At 42.1% G+C, this 23,468-nt stretch overlaps 1 protein-coding gene across 4 annotated transcripts in view; it reads right to left on the bottom strand.

Annotated features, from left to right (window-relative positions):
- EEIG2 (EEIG family member 2) overlaps positions 1-23,468 on the bottom strand; it is an 89,602-nt gene that overhangs the window by 6,128 nt on the left and 60,006 nt on the right. For 3 of the 4 annotated variants that reach the window (XM_077905680.1, XM_077905681.1, XM_077905679.1), the window contains 6 exons: positions 20,008-20,054; positions 11,984-12,087; positions 8,205-8,300; positions 7,873-8,062; positions 7,632-7,759; positions 6,779-6,848 (listed from right to left, as the gene is read on the bottom strand). In XM_077905680.1, coding sequence (XP_077761806.1) covers positions 6,779-6,848; positions 7,632-7,759; positions 7,873-8,062; positions 8,205-8,300; positions 11,984-12,087; positions 20,008-20,054 — 635 coding nt within the window. Of the gene's footprint in view, positions 1-5,118; positions 5,275-6,778; positions 6,849-7,631; positions 7,760-7,872; positions 8,063-8,204; positions 8,301-11,983; positions 12,088-20,007; positions 20,055-23,468 lie in introns of all 4 variants that reach the window. The other variant, XR_013384640.1, reaches the window with a different exon arrangement.

The following is a 23,468-nucleotide window of genomic DNA, read 5'->3' as shown; positions in this document are numbered from 1 at the left end:
ATGGGCAGAGGGGCAGAGAGAGAGGGAGAGTGAGAGAAAGAAGCAGACTCCCTGCTAAGCATGGAGACTGGATCCCATAACCCTGAGATCATGACCTGAGCAGAAATCAAGAGTTGGACACTTAACTGACTGAGCCACCCAGGTGTCCCTAAAGTGACTTGAGGAGGGGTTTATTTCCTCATTAGCTTAGTCTGGCATACTGCTGGTTGTCCCCCTAATCTATCCTCTCCTTCTTCATGGTTGCAGCTGGCTATAGGCTGTACAGGCTTCTCAGCTGGAGGCCACATTTCCTAAACTCCTTTGTTGACAGGTGTTGCATGTGACTAAGTTCCCCGCAAGGAACATGAATGCAGATCTTGTCAATTTCTGTTTCACTTGCTTAAAGAGAAGTTGCTTGCTCTGGACTGGTAGCCATCCAAGTTTGACAACAGGTAGGGAAGATGAAGAACAAAATGGAGGGAATCTGGGTCAGTGAATCACCTTTTGAGGCAAAGCTGTCTCATCAGCCTTGGCCATTGTATTTTGGTTATCTTTGTTATAGCAGCTTAGCCTTTGCCCTGATATTCCAGATACTGACTGACCTCTATTAACGAAATATGGAGAATACTAAAAACTTCAAATTTGCAAGCTTTGTGACTAAAACATTTTTTTAAAGATTATTTATTTATTCATGATAGAGAGAGAGAGAGAGAGAGAGAGAGGCAGAGACACAGGCAGAGGGAGGAGCAGGCTCCATGCAGGGAGCCTGACGTGAGACTTGATCCCGGGTCTCCAGGATCAGGCCCTGGGCTGAAGGCAGTGCTAAACTGCTGGGCCACCCAGGGATCCCCTGACTAAAACATTTAAATGAAGTACTGGCCTCATCCACATAAGGTTTGTTACTGCAGGTGTACCTACGGCCTTGGCCCTATGTTATAATGGAATGAACACACACGTTTCCTGTTTCTTCATCTGGGAGGATAAAGATTTTCTACAAGTCTATAAAAGCACAGTGTCTTTTTGATGGCAGGTGAGTTTATTTTTAGATGAGGATCCTCAAGCCCTCCTGAGTAGTCAGGAGGGGAGCTGAAGTAGTGGTGTTGCATGGAAGGGAGGGTATTATTGCTTCAAGTTATCATCAGTACCCATCTCCTCATGAGTCAAGATGCCAGGGGCTGCATTACCTGGCCATTTCACTGTGAGTATGCCCGAGATCAGTAAGACCAGAGGCAGCCACCATGACTGGTCTCTTCCCGTAATGGAATTTTAAGAGGAAATTCTAAAAAAATGGGAGTAATGTAGTGGTCACCAGCCCACTGTGGACTGAATTGGGACTTCTCAGTTGACTGCTCAGAGGCTCCTGTTCTTACAGATACATTCTGCAGAAGAAACAGGAACATCGTCAACAGAACACCAGTGACCAATCATTCATAGCTACAATCAGAATTTGAAGGAACCTTGGTGAGCACTGCCCCTGCACACTGGCTTTCAGAAGCCCTTAAACAGTTCTATTCTGGCAATGATGGAGTAACAGGATCTAGCTTTCCCTCCTGCTTTTTTTTTTGTTTTTTTTTAATTTTTATTTATTTATGATAGTCACACACACACAGAGAGAGAGGCAGAGACACAGGCAGAGGGAGAAGCAGGCTCCATGCACCGGGAGCCCGACGTGGGATTCGATCCCAGGTCTCCAGGATCGCGCCCTGGGCCAAAGGCAGGCGCCAAACCGCTGCGCCACCCAGGGATCCCTTTTTTAAGATTTTATTTATTCATTTGAGACAGTGGGGTAGGGGGGGAGAGAGAGAGAGAGAGAAGAGAAGACAAGACAAGGGAAGGGAAGGGAGAGGAGGGGAGGGGAGGAGGGGAGGGGAGGGGGAGGGCATGAGCAGGCAGAGAGTAAGAGGGAGGAGAAGCAGACTCCCCACTGAGCTGGGTGCCTGACATGTGGCTTGATTCCAGGACCTGGAGATTACAGCTTGAGCCCAAGGCAGATGCTTAACTATCTGAGCCACCCAGGCACACCGCCCTCCCCTTTTTAAAAGATTTTATTTATTCATTTGAGACAGAGGGAGAGAAAGAGAGAGAAAGAGAAAGAGAGAGAGAGAGCATGATCAGGGGGAGAAGAAGAGGGAGGAGATCCCTCTAGCTCTAAATAACGAACATTTTTACAGAACATGTAAACAGTTTCACACCCTGGACAAAAGGCAGTACAGGACTGGTCCTGAGAGAAGGGAAAGCAATGAAGAAAGCCCCAAGTTTCCTTCAGGGTCTTTCCAGCCTGCAGTGCCGGGAGGGCCCAGACATAGCCAGGTGGTCTTTCTGAGTGCAGGAGTCAGAGCTCATGGAGGCTGGGGCTAGAATCTGTAGGTTAACAGAAGGAGGGGTAGAGAGAAATAATGTCTGGAAAACTTCTAAATTTGATGAAAATTGTAAACCACAGATCGAGGAAGCTCAATGAACCCCAAGCAGAATAAACACAAAGAAAAACACACCAAGGCACATCATAACCAAACTGCTAAGAACCAGTGATAAGATTTTATAAGTGGCCAGAGATGAAAGAAAAATCATATTGAGGAATAGAAACAAATGAAAGCAGACTTTTTTTGGTTAGAAACTGTCTCAAAGGCAAGCGGGGAGGGGGAACCCTGCAACTTCCGTAGGCATCGCTGAGCTGGTCAGGCTGCATCTGCTAAGCTTCAAGTGGATTACCAGGGATGTTCCTCCCCAGGTCTCCACTGCTTGTTGCTCTGTTCTCTTCATTCTCATGGGTTCCCTTTCTTAACTACGTGTGTGTGGTTCTTGTGCCTCTTCAGCGCCTGAGTAAACGATTCTAGTTTCCTCCTATGCTGCCAGTTTCTCTTTCAGAACAGATCTACTGCTAACATATTACTTCTTCTGATACACACCGACTAGTGACGGAGAGCCTATGTATCCAAGTATTGTGCTAGGCACTTCAATAGATGGTTCTCCACAATAACTCTTCAAGAGACCCTTAATGAGTGCATATTAAGTACTTAATGTTTACTGCATGCCAGATTTTGTTTTAGTCATTTACATGTGTTACCTCGCTTAATTTAAGCCTTACAACTCTTATGAGGTGGGTTCTGTTATTGTCACTATTTTGTATTTGTAGGTGAGGAGACTGAAGCAGAGAGAAGTGGGATAACTTATTGAAGATGCACAGCTGATACTTGGTGGAGCTTGGAACCGAACCTGGGGATCCCAACTCCAGAGCCTGTGTTGTTAACCCCAGCAATATGTCTTTTTGGCGGCAAGTAAGAGATGTGGTTTGTCAGGATCATAGCCAAGCTGGGTCATGATGGCTAAGCCAGGAATGAAACCCATGTCTGACTGCATTGCCCATTTTTTTTTTTTCTTTTTTTTAAATTTCATTTATTTATTCATGCGAGACACACAGAGAGAGAAAGGCAGAGACACAGGCAGAGGGAGAAGCAGGTTCCACGCAGGGAGCCCGACGCGGGACTCGATCCAGGACCCCAGGATCACAGCCTGAGCCAAAGGCAGACATTCAGCCACTGAGCCCCCCAGGCGTCCCCCATTCTCTTTCACCACGATACACTGTCTCTAACATTCCTCAGCCTTTCTGTGGCATATGACACTAATCATTTACTTCAACTTCTAATTATCACTTTAGGATTTCATGCATTGGGTGATGATTCTTCTAACATTCATTTGGAAAGGGAGTGGGACTCAGAATTATGAATGCCTTTATATCCTAGGTTCTAGATATTCTCTCAAATGGAAATTATTTTTCTTTCTTTGAAAACAACTATATATACACAACTAGTCTAACAATGAGAGCTGTCCGTGTCTTAGGCGCTGTGTTAAATGCTTTCTGTAAGTTATCAAACTTAATCCTCTGCAAAATCCTATGAGTTAGGTAGTATTTATCACTCCCATTTTTCAGGTGAGGAAAGTAAGCCTTATAGAGGTTATTCACATCAGTGAAGCAGATAGGGGCAGAACTCTGCCTTAGATGCTGAGCAGCCTGAAATGAGAGTAGAGGAAGCCTGTGCTTTGGGGCATTTACCATTTTGGTCCCTTTTGGTTGGAACTGTATTGTTTGCTGTTCTTCTACCTAAATAATTGCTAGAGCTTATGGAGTACATTATGTCATTTACTCTTTAAGTCAATCCTATGATTATTCCCACTTGTCACCAGGGGCAACTAAGATTCCACCAAGGTTAAGAGATTTATTGAGTCCCCAAAATGGTCTGGCTAGGATATGAATTCTTTAACTCAAAAATACATGTTCTTTCTACCATACCTATCACTGTCCTCATAAATGTTATTTTCTACCTGTCCCTGTCCTCGCTCCACTCTCCTCCCCACCTCCAAATTATGGCTAGTTTCCTAAGAACCCATTAGATAGATCACTTTCCTGCAAAGAATGATCAAACTGTACATGTGATAAAAAAGGATAATGAACTCTTGGTTGTGGTGATAGAGGCCATTTACAATGTGGCTTTGAGATTGTTGTCAACTCAGGTCCCACAGCTCCCTTCATGTGCCCCTCCTCCGAAGTACCTGTTTATTGGCAGCTCCCTAAGTAGGTTATACTATTCACAAGCAGCAAGGTATGATGGTTCAGTACCATGAATGTGTTTGGACTCAAAGAGACAGCAGTTTGAATCATTTTTTCCCCCAAATTTTTAATGATTTTTAAAAAAGATTTTATTTATTTATTTATTTACAGAGAGAGTGGGAGAGAACACAGGCAGGAGGAGTGGCCGAGGCAGAGGGAGAGGGAGAAGGGAGCCTGAGGCAGGGCTTGACATGAGCCAAGGCAGCCACTTAACCAACTGAGCCACCCAGGCGCCCCTGAATCTTGGTTTTATCACTTATTAGTTTTAAGGTTCTGGGAAAATTAACCTCTTTGTTTTCACTTTTTAAATACTAACAATAGTACTTTGTGAGTAATGAAAGAGATAATGTAAGAACTGAATGAAACACATACATGTGCATATATAAAAGCTCAATAAGTGTTATCTAAAATTTTTCTTTATTTATTATTATATGATTATATATTATGATTATTATGCCTATAAGTTCATTCTATTTGAACCTATTACCAGGAATATTTGTCTTCCTCATATCTACCTGTTAAGCCCCACTTACCTTTTAATTCTCCCCAACTCTCTTCAGGTGTCAACCTTCTAGGAAGTTTTCTCTGTGTCAGTGAGGTCCCATCTCTGTCACTCAGAGTTTCCTCTACTTCTCTGTATTATAGTACTTACTATATTACTATGAATTTTAGTTTGTCTATCTCACCTGCTAGAAAGAGTCAGATAATAAATATTTTAGGCTTTGTGGGCCATTGTGGTCTCTATTTTACTACTCAACTCTGCTACTGTAACATCAAAGCAGCCATAGAAAATATATCAATAAATAAATGCTGTCTTCCAATAAAACTATTTTTACAAAAATAGGCAGTGGGCCAACTTGGCTTACAGGCTGAATTTGCCAAACCCTATGTACTAGGAACAAAAACTAGCTGAGGGTGAACTGGGTCTGTTTTGTATCCTTACCCATGACTTGGCCTAATAAATAGTTACTGAGTTTAATGAATGGATAAGTCAGTGAGAGTTAACGAAAACTATAAATTGTGCTTACATCCTCCATAAACCCCAGTTCAATATATTTTTTAATTTTTATTTATTTATGATAGTCACAGAGAGAGAGAGAGGCAGAGACACAGGCAGAGGGAGAAGCAGGCTCCATGCACCGGGAGCCTGATGTGGGATTCGATCCCGGGTCTCCAGGATCGCGCCCTGGGCCAAAGGCAGGCGCCAAACCGCTGCGCCACCCAGGGATCCCCATAAACCCCAGTTCAAATTAACTATTTCCTCACAGTCTCTTTATATGTCCCTCTCTTATTTACTTATCACATCTGATTATAGGAATTTACTGTATCTTTCATATCTTTTAGACCTTGCAATGTGCTGGACACATAGGAGGTACTCAATAAAATGAGTACTGGTGGGGAAAATGAATGAGAAATTTTTTCAGGTTCTGAGCATTAGAGAATAAAATAACTGTCTTGGACTGACCGAGGGGGCACCCTAACACAACTCTGACTTATTCTGGAACTCTACATAAATATTACACAAAAATACTGAGTATCAGGGATGCACATAAGGGCAGAGATCAGCATTCCTAATGTGTTCTGAGCACTTGTGCTCACTAAGATTTGCTGCAGTGCTGGGAATCAATGATAAGTCTGGCAGGTGTCTTTTCTTCATCTGAATCTGAACCTCATGTCTGCTTTGTTTCCTGAACTTTTCTTAGTAGGTATGTTAGAATCTTGTAGGGTGGAGAAAAGAGGAGTACAAAAAAGGTAATATTAAGTGTGTGCTGCTGAGTGGCTGTGAAACTGCTCATAACAGACAAGGTCACTGACTGAAATGCAGTTCTGCTTTGCTCTTTCTAAAATATAAGACTGAGAACCCTTTCCTTTTTTTTTTTTTTTTTTTTTTTTTTTGAGAACCCTTTTCTAAACATCTTTTTTCATTGCATCTTGCCCAGTGCTCTTCTGGTCCTCTACTAATACACTCTAAAAGCACATTTAAGAACACCAACAAATAAACATATAAAAAAATTTCAAACATACTCAAGATAAGGAAAACTCAGAGTTGCAGTTCTTCTCATGGAAGCAGTATATGTGTTTTCTAGCCACAATCTAATGTAAACTTTGTAACCTTCATCTTTCACTCAAGAACATTTAAAAGAAAAAGTCAGTGTATTCTTTATTTAATAAGATATTATCAGGACCACATACCTGTTTGGAAGATGATGGCTGCCGAAGGTTGTACTTCCCCCAGGACCCACAAATAACCTCAGGCCTTCTTCTGCAATTCATATTTAAAATACTTGTTTTAGGCACACTTGTTATATTATTGTCAAATAATATTCCTATTATATTCAAAATTCATATTTCATGTTTCAGTTTCATTAATGAAATATAATTTTAAAAGCTACACGCACGTTTTCAAACAGGCAATTTAGATATCTTAATAGTTATTTCTCTTCGACTTCCTTAAAGCTTTCTTTAAAACTGAGTAAAGAAGACATCTTTTCCTATACATTTCCACAAGTAAGGTTTAATTATTTCTCTTTATAACCAGTTACATAATGAAACTAAGTCCATTGTTAACTCTTCTCTGTTCACACCAGCCTGAATAATTACACCTTTCACTGGTAGCATGTAAACTTTCAGCCTTCATGCAAATGCTGAGGAGGGAATAAAGTATTCTATTATTCACTATCATCTTAAGATCACCACCTAACCCTCCAAATTGCACAGTGATATGAAGTACTTGTGTCTAGTTATGACACAGCAGATGTAGACATCCGCCATAAGGTATATGAACATGGTGGATGTTGATGCAGACACAATAAAACCTTTCTTTAAGATTGATATTCTTAAACTAAAGTTCGTTATTTTCCAAATTTAAAATCCATTCCTGGAAATAAATGAGCTATGAAGTTATCCTCAGATTTTCATGGGCAATTAACTTTATTTTACACATGTCCAATAGTCAGTGTGATGTAGAGCTCCTTTCCTGCTGAGCACACGGACCACACAACCCTGGGGTGCAGACATGTATGTACATTTAATGTTATCTACGCACCTTCTGCACTGGAATCTAGGCTGAAATCTTGACTCTGTAGTATTTTCTCCACAATATCATCTGCATCCACTCTGGTGTCATCAACTCGCTTCAGCTGAGATTCTACAGAATCTTGCTTCACTGCGCATCTTTGCAAATAAGTAAAAAAAAAAAAAGTTTCCTCCTTTTTCTTATGTTATGAAGACAAAGTTGTTTTTTTTTTTTTTTTTTCTCCCGCTTTACATGCAGACTGAAAGGATACCTGCTGAGCAGTTCTGAAGCTGTATCTTCTCTGCCGGCTGTATCAAGATTTGGTTCGGCTATTTTTTGCTCAACTTCATCACACGGTTCTAGAATGCTTTCGATTCCTGTTGATGTGCTTCCCACTGACGTGTTTCTCCTGTGGCAGAGCTCCGAGAAACTGGATGACCGGGAGTGGCATGTGCTATACCCTGCCAGAGAAGAGCGCTTTGGATAAACTACGGCTATCAACTACAGTGCAATCAAGTTTTCTTCTCCCACACCCCAGCAGTTTCAAGTAATCCTCTAGAGTCATAAATGTCAAGGGAATTCAACGGCTCCGTTAGCCTCTACCTGATACTTTCGACTGCTGGCTGGCATAGCTTGATGTTCTAGAATGACCACAGGCACCAAGTTCCTCGGGAACGGAGGCACTCTTCGCTGAAAGATCTGCAATATGTTATAATGCGATGTTACTATTACTGTTGACAAGTCAATGGTCAGTTTGTATTCTTATCTGCAGATTTTAGAAACTGCCAAGTTCATTATCCAGAAAAATTAGTTACCAAGTGAAAGAGACCCTTTTAAATTGGCACAATTAAACAACCGCTTAGCAAGAAATACAAAAAAACTTAAATACCTTAGTTTATTAAAGAAATAGGTTTTTTTTTTTCATAAGATTTGACAGCACTCTATCTTAAAACCATTTCGCTTCTTACGTTCAGTATTTCTCTAATAAAAATGAGTCAGATGTATTCTTATATTCACAAAATAGCCAGGTTTGGGTATGCTTTTTGAGGAAACCTTGCTCTCAGAAACCCCATCACGGCAGTAAACTAAAGAGTACTTTGTTACTTTCATGTTAGTGTTGCTAGTGCTAGGCTATAATTTGGGCAAATGTCTGTGGTTTAAATCAACACAGCATGGAGTGTAGCAGTGACAATAAAAGAATAAAAGTTCTCAGGAACTGATTATAGTATTTAGTTTCAAAGTAAATGCACCAAAAAAAAAAAAAGCCCCCAAAGCCAACCCAGTGTCAAAGCCATTCCTAGCAGTTCCCTGATAATATGCATATTCCAGATGCCAATTATGTCTTTCCAGAACCAGGTTCCCCAGAATGCAAAACTGTGGCCATTTCCATTATCATGAAATATTTAGAAACTAGAACTGATTTTTCACGTTAGAGGCAATTGGAAGCCAACTGAGTAACACAGCAATGATAGCAGCAGTTCTATAAATGATATTGGATGCAGCCAGACCAAAAAATGCTGCCAAACAAGGAAGCTACTGGGGCGACCTAGCCCTTCTACAAAGGTTTCTCACTTCTGACAGGCCAAAAGATAGAAATCCAAACCAGCAAATCTAGTCCTGTGTTTAGGACACAAAAGTGAGCTACAGCAAGATCGAAACCCCGTATTGGCTCATATTGAGAACTATATAGGACTGACCATTTACTCCTAGAGTTGGCTCAGATTTTAATTTATCCATTTATCTATTGGTTTTCAAAATTTATTCATTCAATAATTTTTTGTTTTCACCAAGTCAGGTGCCAATAGACAAGACATAGGGGGTACAAAATGCTCAGGGCACCTGGGTGGCTCGGTGGTTGAGCATCTGCCTTTGACTCAGGTGGTGATCCCGGGTTCCTGGGATGGAGTCCCACATCGGGCTCCCCAGGGGGGAGCCTGCTTCTCCCTCTGCCTATGTCTCTGCCTTTCTCTGTGTCTTTCATGAATAAATACAATCTTAAAAAAAAAAAAACAAAATAAGGGGCAGCCTGGGTGGTTCAGTGGTTTAGCGCCGCCTTCAGCCCAGGGCCTGATCCTGGAGACCTGGGATAGAGTCCCATGTTGGGCTCCCTGCATGGGGCCTGCTTCTCCCTCTGCCTGTGTCTCTGCCTCTCTCTGTGTGTCTCTCATGAATAAATAAAATCTTTAAAAAAAATAAAAAAATAAAAAAATGCTCAGAGGTTAGAGGTAGAAGCAGTTAGAATACAATGTGGCAAGCACTAAAATACAAGCTTCAAAGGACAAGTACCCTTGAACACTACCTGGTGGTGGTGGGGGGCACAGCTTCAAAGAGGAGGTTAACTCTAGGTCTTTAACAGTGTATACGAACTCTAGCAAGACTTGGTTGGGAAAAGGATTCCTCATTTGCAGTGAGCAGACAGTCTGGTACAGTCAGAACATTGGGTAGTTGGGCAGATGACTGAAGGGAAAAGAGAGATGAACAGATGCCTGGTAGTGAGGGCTTTCTACGGGTTTAATGAAGGAAATAATTCAATGGCTTTCAGCAAGGGTGTGACATGACCAAATCTACATCCTGACAGCAGGATGAACAGTGGGTGAAGTGAAGGTTTTCAGAGTAACCCAGTTGAGAGTAAGAGGTGGTCAGCAGGCACAAGTGGCTGGGCTCGACTTGCTAGGGGAAGAAAGACAAGATGCAGGAGGAAGAGTTGGGAAGACTTGTGCCAGGTGCGCAGACCCTGAGGTGCCTGAGGACATCCATTTGCTATGCAGTGAATTTTTCCTGTGCCCCTGGCATTATGCTAGAGGTACAAAGACAAAACCTGATTGGGAAGAACCTGGAATCTAGCCGAGGAGAAAGGATCTCTGGGATCACACCCCGGGCCAAAGGCTGTGTTAAACCACTGAGCCACACAGGCTGCCCTTAGCCGAGGAGAAAGGAACAGATGGATTTCAGTATAACACGGAAGGAACATGAAGTGGGCCTTCCCAAAAAGCATTTGGTAATGTGCACCTGGAGTTTAGGAGGGAGGTCTGGAGGCAACACAGATCTGTAAACCAAAGCTTTTGATTTATATTCACTTTTACATTTATGTGATAGTTAAATCCAAGGCTATAGAGGATATTGTGCAGGGACAGTGAGTAGAGGGAACAGAACCTTGTGAAACCTCAGTATTTAAGAGGAAGGTGGAAGAAGATGAAGAGGCCTCTGAGGAGTTAGGGAAGGAAAGGTCAGAGAAGTGGGGACAAAGGGAAAAGAAGGCTTCAAGAAAGAGGCCACATCAGTTGAGAGCAGAAGAAATGCCCACAGGTGGTTTTGACAGTCATGTTACTGGAGGCATCACAAGGCAGGGCAGAAGCCAGAAGCCAGGTGGCACACGTATTTAGGGATAGACACCCAGCAGGTTCTTCCTAGAAGTCTGGCTATAATAGGTGTGAGAGAGGGGAGGGGAAGACGGGAGAAGCAGGGGAGGCAAGGCCACAGAAAGAAGAGCACAAACCCACAGAAGAGCAGTAGACAGAGGATGTAGGGTCAGTGAGTTTTGTTTGTTTGTTTTTAAATAAAGAATTCAGAATATTTAAGTACTGCAGAGGAGGAGCTAATGGAAAGGTTGAAAGTCGAAAAGGATTCACTGATCCTAAATCAGGAGATTTGTAGTCCTTATTATCTGTAAGAAACCTTATCTTTGCATATCTGGAAAGGTGGTGCAAGTGTTAATCCGCATCACTACACCCTTCTTTTTGTTCTTACAAATAAGAGCCCTCCTCACATCATATGAGAGAAGGAAGGAAACTCCTAAATCCTTTTTCTTTCAGCCAATTTAACATTTTCCCCGCCCTGACCCCAGTTTGGCTCCCAGAGCCCACTCTGACTGTGGCTGGGAGTGTCCCGGTGTGGCCCGGGGCCCAGCAGCATCAGTGTCCCTGGGGAACCAGGTAATGCAATTAGGCCCCAACCCTGACCCACCGAATCAATTGTCTGGCTGCAGGTTTAACGAGTGAGCACACCAGGTGAACTCTGATGTCCACTCGTGTTTGGGAACCACCGACAGACAAACGTGATCCACGGAGGAGAAGCAACGTCTGACAGCTGGCTGGCGCAGTGGGCCAACTACTGTAGTATCCTGGGGCGTCTGGAGGGCCGCGGTACACAACGGGGGCGTGTGTCACTGCAACATCTAGCTCTTAATCTGTCAGGGCCTAACGTTTTAGACAAATGAAGCATTGGCTTAACCAAAAATTACATACTTAATACTGCAAAATTAAAACTCTTTCTGGCACATTTCAAGCCATCTACCCACAGAATTTTAAATGTGGGTGGGACTCTGGGAATCTTTTAGGGTGTCTAATAGGGAAAAAACAAAACAATGAGCCACACACCCATACCTGCTATTCCAAGATGGATTTTGAGAGTCTCTCCACCTTTTCTGTCCTCTTCCAGAGATTCAGATTCACCAGCAATTGGTATAGACATCGATGTAGAAGGAGGCCTATGAGTAAATAGTTCTAAGGATCAGAACTTGATTGACAGGTGAATGAATCTGAAAGCTTCAAACAGTGTTAAAGACTGGTCGTGAAGTCAGTACACAGCCTTAAGTAAGGTGCCTGCTTTAATGTTACCTTTTTGAGGGTGAGTGTAAGAAAAATCAACAAATACAGGAAGCCCGGGTGGCTCAGCGGTTTAGCACCGCCTTCAGCCCAGGACCTGATCCTGGAGACCTGGGATCGAGTCCCGCATCGGGCTCCCTGCATGGGGCCTGCTTCTCCCTCTGCCTGTGTCTCTGCCTCTCTCTCTCTCTCATGAATAAATAAAATCTTAAAAAAAAATCAACAAATACTTTATGTAACAGCATCCTCAAAACTGGCATAAGATTCATGGGGGAAGAAAAGGATTTTTGCTCAACAGGAGCTGTGCGGCTAGAAAAGGGCACTGCCTTCACAGAGTCTGGGAAAGACAGGGGGGCTCTGTGTATCCCCAGCACCATCGGGTAAGATGCTTCAACCGTCAACTCTCAGAGAAGACAGGGAGGTGTCGGAGGCAGAGAAGGGCATCAAGCCCCCCGTATGTGAGGTTGGCAGAGGTTGGTGGGGGGAATACCTCATGCTTCCTGCTCCATGGCCCAAGTTCCCTTGCTGGTACCCATGGTTTTAACTTCTGCCTTCTCTGTGAACAGTTTCCTTGCCCCAGGGGGAGTCTGTAAAAAGCTCCAGTTGTATAGATTTGCTTTTTGGGCTGGATTCTCTGGGGGTAGGTGATGGATACATTTTCACTGGCTAATTCAAGGCTCCTATCTCCATGTGGAAGCTGTGAAGCAGGGAGGGGCTAGTTTGAGTTCTAACAAGAACTTTTCTTCATTTAAAAAAAGAAGACATCCCTAACCTTTTGAGGTTGATAGTCTATAAAAAACAAACAAACAAACAAACAAACAACCACACATCTTGCAGCACCTGGGTGGCTCAGTGGTTGAGCATCTGCCTTTGGCTCAGCTTGTGATCCTGAGGTCCTGGGATCAAGTCCTGCATCGGACTCCCTCTGCCTCTCTCTGTCTCTCATGAATAAATAAATTAAAAAACAAAACAAAACAAAAACCACATCTTTCTAGAGACTATCCCTGGGTGACCTGAGATAAAATAGGAAGGTGGCTGAAGGGATCATGAAGCTAACCTACTACTGCAATCCTTTTTTTGCTTCTGTTATTCTATATTTATTGAAATTCAAAACAAACCAGCAAAGTACTGCCAAAACAGAGATAACTAAAATAAACTAGGAAAGAGTTTCCAAAATAAAGATGACCAAAAATTGGCCTGAGTATATTAGTTCTCTCTTGTTGCTGTAACACATCACCACAAACTTAGAGAACTTAACACAAATTTATTACCTTACATTTCTGTAGGTTAGAGGTCTGACATAGGTTCTACTGGACTAAAATCAAGGTGTTGGAAGGACCACATTTCTTCCTGGAGGCTTTAGGAGAGAACCTGTTCCTGTCTTTTACGACTTCCGGAGACCACCTACATTCCTTGGCTCATGGCTCCTTCTTCCATCTTCAAAGCTAGAAAGGTTGCATCTCTCTCTGACTGTTCTGTATTTCACATTTCTCTCTGACTCTGACACTCTTCCAATTACCTTTTCCCTTGGGTTATACCTCTTCCCTTTAAGGACGCTTGGGATGGTATTGGGCCCATCTGGAAAACCCAGAATAATCTCCTTATTTTTAGGTCAGCAGATTAGTACCTTAATTCCACTTGCCACCTTATTTTCCTTTGCCATTTAACCCAACATATTCACAGGTCCTGGGGATTAGGAGGTAGATATCTTTGTGATAAGGGGTGCGGGTGGGTGGGTGGACGTTAAATGCTACTCTAATGCCACACATTAAATACAGCACAGTTTAATAATTTCATGATAGTTCAATTGTCATTCAGTTGCCTTAATCTACAGACTTTATCTTTTTAACCTTTATAAAACATTAAACCAGATGAAACAGTAACAAAAAAATGTAAAGCAATACAAAATTGTACATTACAATTGGTTACACAGATTCTCTCATATTTTTCCTATTCATCATCTCTTCTCAGCCTCCACTAATTACTTCTGTTTGGTATTTGTTTTGTTTTTAATATTTTATTTATTCATGAGAGACACAGGCAGAGGGAGAAGCAGGCTCCCTGTGGAGAGCCTGATGCAGGATTCAATTCCGGGGATCACAACCTGAGCTGAAGGCAGACACTCAACCGCTGAGCCACCTGGGGGCCCTCTGTTTGGTCTTTGTACCTCATGACCATAAGAGTCTCCTAGCTAGTCCGCCTCTCTCTACCCATGCTACTGTCACTGTACTCTTTCTGAAGTGTGCACATGAACACGTTACTCTCTGATTTAAAACACTTCAATAGCTCCTTCCAGATAAAGTTCAAACTCCTTAGAATGGTAATACAAGGCCCTTTGCAGTCTGGTCTTGGCAACCTCTTAAATTACCAAAGGCTGGATTTTTAAATAATGTAAAACGATAGTAGAACCCTCCCCCAGCCCCACCCCGCATTTGTATTCCATAAGAAAAAGTAATATGCAAAACAAATACACTTGGAGAGTGTATTTTATCATGGATGGTGACTCATGCCCACCTGTCCTATCTTTTTAATGCCAGGTACTTTGTTTTTCCTTTCACAGGTGGCCTCATTTTCTTTTTTAAGATTTTATTTATTCATGAGAGACACAGAGCGAGAGGGAGAGAGAGGCAGAGACACCGGTAGAGGGAGAAGCAGGCTCCATGCAGGGAGCCCGACATGGGACTCGATCCTGGGTCTTCAGGATCACGCCCTGGGCTGAAGGCGGCGCTAAACCGCTGAGAGGTGGCCTGATTATAGTATCTCCATCCCTCAACCTCTTTGACCTGTTTTCCAACCTTCAGAGCTCCCAGTCTGTGGCTTCTTTCCTTTCTCCCCCTTATCAGTCTCCCTCTGGCTCCACTCTTTCCTGTCCAGCCTGACTTCAGGGCCACACCCCTTTTAGCAATTGACCTTCAGTTTGGTACACCTTGTTCTGCAGGTTCAAACAACTTAAAGAACCCCAATCTTTGATAGATGTTAGCCTTTTAAAAAAAATTATTTATTCATGAGAGACACAGAGAGAGAGGCAGAGACATAGGCAGAGGGAAAAGCAGGCTCCTCGCAGGGAGCCTGATGCAGGAATCAGTTCCAGAACCCCTGGATCATGACCTGAGCTGAAGGCAGACACTCAACACTGAGCCACCCAGGTACCCCAAATTTTAGCCTTCTTCATTAACTGCTCAAATACTGGGGCAACTAAGCATTATGGAGAAAATTCATTAACCATGGGGACTGATACTAAGGCAGACTTACAATTTAAAATCTTAGCTGGGGGCGCCTGCGTGGCTCATTCTGTTAAGCGACAGCCTTTGGCTCAGGTCACCATCCTAGGGTCCTGGGATGGAGCCCTGCATGGGCCTCCCTGCGCAGCGGGGGAGCCTGCTTCTCCCTCTGCCCCTCCCCCCACTCGTGCTCTTTTTCTCTCTCTCTCACAAAAACAAATAAATAAAAACTTTAAAACAAAATAATAAAAAAATAAAATCTTAGCTGGGCCTTGAAAGCTCTAAGTCTCCCTAGACAACTCAGTCGGGTCTAATAAATAATCACTGAGTACTCATTACCCCTTTTTGTTCTGAAAATGTATTTGTATCCCTTATCAGAAAGTGTTTAATATAGCTGAATTACACAATGAAAGAGATGGGATTTCAACTTCACAGTAATGTTTAGAGTATGTGAAAAATGACCTAAATGACAATGTATTCATGTCCTGTAACAATGCCACAAACTCATGCAAGCCATTTTCTTTTCCTGGAGTGTCTTTACCTACCTCTTCTGCTGCATAATTTCCTATTCATCCTCTTAAAATTAGTTCAGTGTCACTCCCTCAGTGAAGACTTATCCTGGCTTTCAAGAAAAAGTAGTCCTCTATGCCTCGATAGCATCATGTTCTGTGTCCATCTCCCACATTATTAGTGAATCCTTCAGAGCAGGGGCTTGTCTTACTTAATTTGGTAAATGTTAGCACATAGTAGACAATGCACGAATCTTGGGACCTTGGACAAATTAGTACCTTAACCTCTGAGCCTCAAGGTCCTCACTTAAAAAACATGGATAATGCATCACAGTTGTTTCGAGAATTAAATTGGGATTTAATAGTCATTAAATCATTTTGACAAATAGTTAATTTCCTTCCTTCTAGAATCTGAATGCTCCAGAGCCCTTGCTGTTCAAGAGGATTACATCATCCCCAGATCTGCTTTACCATCAAATTGTCAGGTGCCAGGGTAGCATATAATTTCTCTCTCGAACTATCCTTTTTCTTTATTAGCACTAGTGGTTGGGCTTTCTTTTCTGCCAGTTTCATTCTTTTACAACAGTTAGTGGATATTTGATGAGTTGCAGAGAACTACAAAACGGAGTTTAGGGCAGGTAGTTAGAGGCTGACTGACCAGCTGTCTTATCCATAAATACAGGCCCTAAGGTATGAAATTTGTCTTTCAGAAAAATAATTACAAATAATTACAAATTACGTTACAGATCCTCTGCTCATAAAATATCAAAACTAGAGTTTTAAAGCTGAGAATGCTAACAACCTGCTGTCTTCTCGTTAGTTTCTCCAGTAGGTTTTTAAAAACTTTACATCATGAAAAATTCAAAGACAGACAAAAGCAGAGAGAATAGTAGAATGAAGCTTCCCAACATCTAGGTCTTATGGACAAATAGTTGTGTTAGTCAATTGCTTTGTGCTTTAGCTCCTCATCTGTAAGATGAGAACTTGGATTTTATGATACTTTTAAAACTGGCTTTGTGAAGGTCCCTTAGAGAGTTTAGGGGTAGTAAAGTACTGTATCTTTTTGCTCCTCAACAGAAAAATGTTACATACCAGGATTTATAATATTCTAGGAAAAATAAAGTCCCTGGACTAGAAAACTTCCAACATTCTTTTTAGCTCTAAAGTACTGTGATTTTACCTTTCTGATATATACTGAAATGTAATCTAATAAAAATAATTTACTTTTTATATCAGAGGTTTAAACACTTTCCTATTCAGTCCATACTCAGCAAACGCATGGAAATGTTACAGCTGCCCTTTTTCTACTGATGTGTACGATTTCAGATGTTCAGAGAAAAGAGACAATAAATATTGGGGGTTTGGTTCTCTTGAAAAATACTTTCAGGTATCCTGGATTAGGTTTATAACGAGTTATAAACATCGTTTTCTATAAATATAAACCCTAGACTGTCAGAATTACATTCCTGGAGATAATACAGAACATAAAATGATCTATTTTTGAAACTCTCATACAGAGTTTCTGCCTCTCTGTATGTCTCTCATGAAGAAATAAATAAAATCTTAAAATTATTTTAGGGTGAAAAGAGAGCATGGGGGAAGGGGCAGAGGAGAGATAATCTCAAGGAGACTCCTTGCTAAACACAGCACCTCATGCAGGGCTTGATCTCATGACCCTGAGATCATGACCCAAGACGAAATCAAGAGTCAGACACACTCAACCCACTGAGCCACCCAGGCAGCCCTGCACATTACTATTAAAAACATGAATTTGGGGACCTGGGTGGCTCAGTCAGTTAAGTGACTGCCTTTGGCTCAGGGTCCTGGGATTAAGTCCCATGTTGGGACTCTGCTCAGTGGGGAGTCTGCTTTTCTCTTTGCCCCTCACTCCAGCTCATGCTTGTTCTCTTTCTCTCTCTCTTGCAAAAATAAATAAAAATCTCTAAAAAACCAAAAAAAAAACCTATGAAGTTGATGCATAGGGAAATAATTAAGGTTTTCTTTTCTAAGTGCATTTTCTCAGATATTTAAATAATATATAATTGACTTTCTTTTTTAATTGTCTTCAGGATTGCTAATGAGCAATCCTATTGCCTCTTCCCATTCAGTTCACTCTTCTATGCTCTGAGAGGACTTTAACACATCTTTCCTCAAACCCCCACCTCCCATCTTTCCCATTCCCACCCTTCAGTGATCTTGTTTCCTATATCACTGAGAAATCAGGAGCAATTTGAAGATAGCTTCTATAGGCTCCCACTTTTCACATAACTGCATCTGAAGCCATATTCTTTGCCTTCATTCCTCTCAACAATCCAAGGACACTGTCTAGCAACTGTCCTTTTTCTCTTCTGACCCACATTTCTCCTTCTCTACTGAACCATTCATATCAGTATACAAATAAGCTGTATTCTCTCCCATCTTAAAAAAACCCCAAAGACTTGACCTTGACCCCATTTCCTCTTTTTATTTGTAACTCCATTCTGTTCCTTTTTTTTTGCAACAAAATTCCTCATAAGAATTGTTTATACTGTCTCCAATATTTCTCCTCCCAAGCCCTCTGTAACCCACCCCAATAAGGCTGCAGGCTCAGAGCATTCTACCAAAGTGCTTGTTGAAGGCACCAATGGTCTCTGTATTGCAGATCCAGAGGTCAATTCTCAATCCTCATCTGCCATGATCCACTTCCGTGGTGTGGGACAGAGCCAATTACACTCTCCTTCTTGAAACACATCTTTCACTTGGTTTTCAGGGCAGTCCTCTCCTTTGGTTCCTCCCTCCTCTCACAGTTGCTCCTTTGCTGGTTCTTCCTTGTCTCCCCAATCTCCAGCACCCTGGAGTGTCCCACTCCTCTTTATTTATACTTACTCCCTCTATGTCATTTAATCAAATCTCATGGCTTTAACTACTGTGTGCTGATGATGTCATGATTTCCAAATCTGTATCTCTAGCCTGGCCCTCCCCATTGAACTCTGTAGTGCTATATCCAACTGCCTACTTGATGTGCCTGGTTGGATGTTTAATAGGGATCTCCAACAGAGCATGTCCAACACCCAAGTTCCCAACCTCTAACCTATTCCTTTTAGAGGCTTTCTCATTTCAATAAATGAGTTACTCAGGCCCCAAACCTTGGACTACTCAAATAGCCTCCTAATTCATCTATCTGTTTCTGCCCTTGCTCCCACTGTTGTTCCTACAAATTGTCTATTCTCTATCCAGCAGCCATAAGTCAGATAATTTTATTCCCCTGCTTGAAACCCTCCAGTGGCTTTTTATTTTACTAAGTTATAAGTGGCCTAGGAGACTCTTTATCATCTGATCTCATCTCCTATCCCCCTCTTGCTTATTCTTTCTGTTCTAGACATACTAGTCTCCTGGCAGCTCCTTGGACATGCCAACACACTCCTCCCTCCAGGCCTTTACTCCTGTTTCTTCTACCTCAAATGCTCTTTCCTCAAATGTCTGCATGGCTTCCCACCCCTGTCAAGTCTCTGCTCAAATACCATCTCTGCCAAGGAAGACTTTCTTGACTACTCTATAAGACAGCAACCCTTCTCCCCACTATGTCCACCTACCCTGCATTATTTTTCTCCAAAGCACTCATTGCCATCTTTAAATTATACATTTATTTATTAGTTTGTTGTTTGTTTTCCTCTTAAGAATATATGCTCTAAGAGGTCAGAGACTCAGTCTATTTTTTTCACTGCTGTTTCTTTACTGTCCATAACAGGACCTTACACATGGTAAGGCACGTAACAGGTATTTGTTGAAGAAATGACTAAGTCCACCAAAGTCAAATTAAAAAATTTAATTTGTATTGTTTCACCCAAAACTTGAAGATGATGAAGATGATGATGAAGATTATTTAAGATCTAGCTTAAATTAAGAGTGTGGGGGGCTCATTTAGTAAAAGCTTAATAGTAATTTCTATGTGGGTCAGGTCAGTATCTTAGGAAAAGAACCATCCCTTCACTGGTTAACAACAAAATATGAATGTAAAAATTTAAACAAAAAAATCACTATTATATTTTCAGATATTTCAGATAAATAATTCATTTACTGAGCATCAACTTACGTTTTAAAACATGGGTCACCAGACATCAGCTGCATACTGATCAAAACCTGGGTATTAGAGAAAGAAATATGATTATAAAACTTCCCTTGAGACGAGAAGCCATGTTCTGCTAATCCATGCATCCTCTACAGAACCTAGGCCAGTATTTCCTATTTAGAGATTATTAAATAAAACAATTGCTGAATTGGGTTACATCCAGTATTAAATTGCTGCTTTATACAGACACAGATTAAAAACCATTTTTTAACATTCAAACTTTGTAATGGCAAAAATTGGAGTGGGAAACATGGACATGGAGAGCAAGTGTTGTACTAGGGACAGCCCTGTGGGCGCATGCTGCCCTGGTCTCGGTTCTGTCTTTCCTCCAGGTTTCCTGTGGTGCTTGCTTAAGTGTCTGGAATGTTTCTCTCCACCTTGCCATGCTGACGCTTGACGGGGTGCCTGCAGTGGCCTGTGAGAGCACAACACTTCTGGCTTTTGCTCCAGCTTTAGAATTTAAAGCTTTGCTAATGCTTTCTGAAATGCTACTGTTCTCTAGCTGCTGACTGTCTCTTAAGACTCAGCCATAGGGGGATCCCTGGGTGGCACAGCGGTTTAGCGCCTGCCTTTGGCCCAGGGCGCGATCCTGGAGACCCGGGATCGAATCCCACATCAGGCTCCCAGTGCATGGAGCCTGCTTCTCCCTCTGCCTGTGTCTCTGCCTCTCTCTCTTTCTCTCTCTCTCTCTCTGTGACTATCATAAATAAATAAATAAATAAAATTAAAAAAAAAAAAAAAGACTCAGCCATAGGATCTTGTTATGTTCTTTAGGGACAGATAATGATAATAGTAGTAATAATAACATTAGCAGCATTTGTGATTTGAGAATTAATTATGTGTCAGGCATAAGCTAAATGCTTTATACTGCATGATTTTATTCAGTGTTCAAAACTCTTATGAGGGACTGATCCTTTCCTTTTAAGCTCAGGAGATTAAGTGATATTTTCAAGATCAGGGAGCTATAAAGGGCAGAGCAGAGATTGGAAACTAGGACTGCATAATACTGAGACTCATGGTCTCTATGAAGAAGAGAGTATTTTTATAATGTGCATATTTTCTACCTAGTGGCTGACTTGTAAACTTTAGAGCCTCATTTCTTTACGCTAGTGCCTCCACTACTGTTTTTTTTCTCTTTGAGTGCTACACTTATTAAATGTGTGACCTGGGCCTGCCATGCTGGCATCCTTAACCCCTCCGCTTTCACAGAACTCCACAGTCTGGTTTTCCACTACATCAAAATGTACTTTTGAATATCCTGAATGTCTCAGAAGGGATGGGGATGGCACATGCAGCTTTTAAGAAATTGTGTGGGAAAGCAGAACAGAGAGAGTGGGACAGTGGCTGGAGGAGGACAGAAGTGGTTTTGTTTTATTTATTTATTTTATTTTATTTTATTTTTTTTATAAAGATATTTTTAAGATTTTATTTATTTATTCATGATAGACATAGAGAGAGAGAGAGGCAGAGACACAGGCAGAGGGAGAAGCAGGCCCCATGCAGGGAGCCCGATGCGGGACTCGACCCCGGGACTCCAGGATCGCGCCCCGGGCCAAAGGCAGGCGCTAAACCGCTGAGCCACCCAGGGATCCCGGTTTTGTTTTAAATACAGTAGATGTGAGTGGTGTGTGGAGATGCGAGGAGAAAAAAGGTATAATAGAGTATCTGAGAAACTGGGAAAGGATGCTTACAAAGGAAGTATAGTTGCTAGATGGTGGTGAGCAAGACTGTAGGAACAGCAACTGGATGGTTGTGTGATCTCCAACAATGTTCAGCAACTAGGATGCAGTCCCAGAGAGGGCAGTTGAGTTTGAATGGGGTCAGGGATTTGCCAGGGGAGACCAATGAGGGAGATGGGTGAAGGAGCAAGGAGTATTTTTAAGCATAGGAGAATCATGGATTCTGGAATCTAAGCTGGATAAAGAGGGAAATAGAAGCAAGTGGAGGCTGGTAGAGAGTGAGAGAGCAGTAAGGTGAAGGATAGCTAAGTGAGTAGCAGAGCAAGAGAACTGGAAACATAAGAATATACTGTAGCAGAGGGGAACTCAGCTGGTGAAGTTTCTAGAGGTAAAAAAGTCTAGAGTGGCTATCGGGGAGGAATTGAGATGAATAAAAGGAAACAGTTGCTGGAGAAGGGTAGTTTAAGGAAAGGAGAGGTCTCAGGCACATAAAAGATCACCCAGAGGGGGAGAATACATAGAGAAGGCAGTCTACAAGGACAGATCACCTACCACATGGTGAAGTCACCAAAACATGATGACAGAAGGTCTGGAAAGAGAAACTGTGAGCCAGAAGCTACGTCATCAATGAGCAGGAGAGAGAGGTAACCAGATGGACAGGCGATAACAGAGCTCAGGCCGGGAGAGAATGTGAGAGCAGAATGGTGTGATCTACAAAAGAGTAAGTTATGGGGCTCCTGGGTGGCTCAGTTGGTTGAGTGTCCAATTCTTGGTTTCAGCTCAGGTCATGATCTCAGGGTTGTGAGACTGAGTCCCGTGTTGGCCTCTGTGCTCAGTGGGGGTATGCTTGAGGTTCTCTCTCTCGCTCTCCATTCTGTACCTGCCCCTGCTCATGCATGCATGTGTGACCACTCTTACTCTTTAAAATAAATAAATAAATCTAAAAAAAAAAGTTTGTTGTAGGACCATGTGGGAGAGATGGTGTGAAAAGATCAAAGGGGGGCCAGAAAGAAACTACTCCAGGAGTTGGCCCTAAGGAGTGGGGTGAGGATGGGGGAGTCTGAAATTAGAAAGTCATTTCAATTTCCAATGAAAATACTATAATTCAGAGAAGGATTACCAGTCTTCTTGCACTGCAAATATGAAGAAACTGAATTTAGTGGCTTGTTTGGGGTCAGTCTAAGAATGAACAGTGCAGTCTGTTCCTCTGAGTGTGGTGCTTGGACAGCATGGAAACATGAAACAACTGCTGACCACACAGCAGAAGGTACGCATTCTGGTCTTTGCTCTGCCACCGATGACTTTAGTCAGACACTTCATTGAGTCACAGCTGCTTCATTTATTCTAAATGGAGAGAATCCACCCCATCTATCCAACACTGTTAATGTCACACAGGTATATGTAAGTGCTCTGAAATTTTTTGTTATATTTACTGAAAACAAAGTCTAGAAAGTATAGGTATAGGGTAATTCTTTGCTCCACTAACTTCTGACCATCCAGTTTTTATTCTGAATTACTTTTCTTTCTTATCATTAAATAACTTACCATCATGGGGTAACCTAACTAAAATACAGCAAAAGGTCTGTCCAGTGAGTCTTACTAGGTAAAAGGCACTTATATTTTTTCAACTGGTCTCATTTACTACCCCCAGCAACTCTGAAGTGTATGTTCTTTCTGTCACCCCCGGAACAGGAAGCTGCTGATGGTCCTTGGAAACAACAGGGCGGATGCCTAAAGTGAGCTCCA

The sequence above is a fragment of the Canis aureus genome, chromosome 8, assembly GCF_053574225.1.
Source record: "Canis aureus isolate CA01 chromosome 8, VMU_Caureus_v.1.0, whole genome shotgun sequence".
NCBI classification, from domain to species: domain Eukaryota; kingdom Metazoa; phylum Chordata; class Mammalia; order Carnivora; family Canidae; genus Canis; species Canis aureus.
This window is presented reverse-complemented; position numbering and strand designations above follow the sequence as displayed.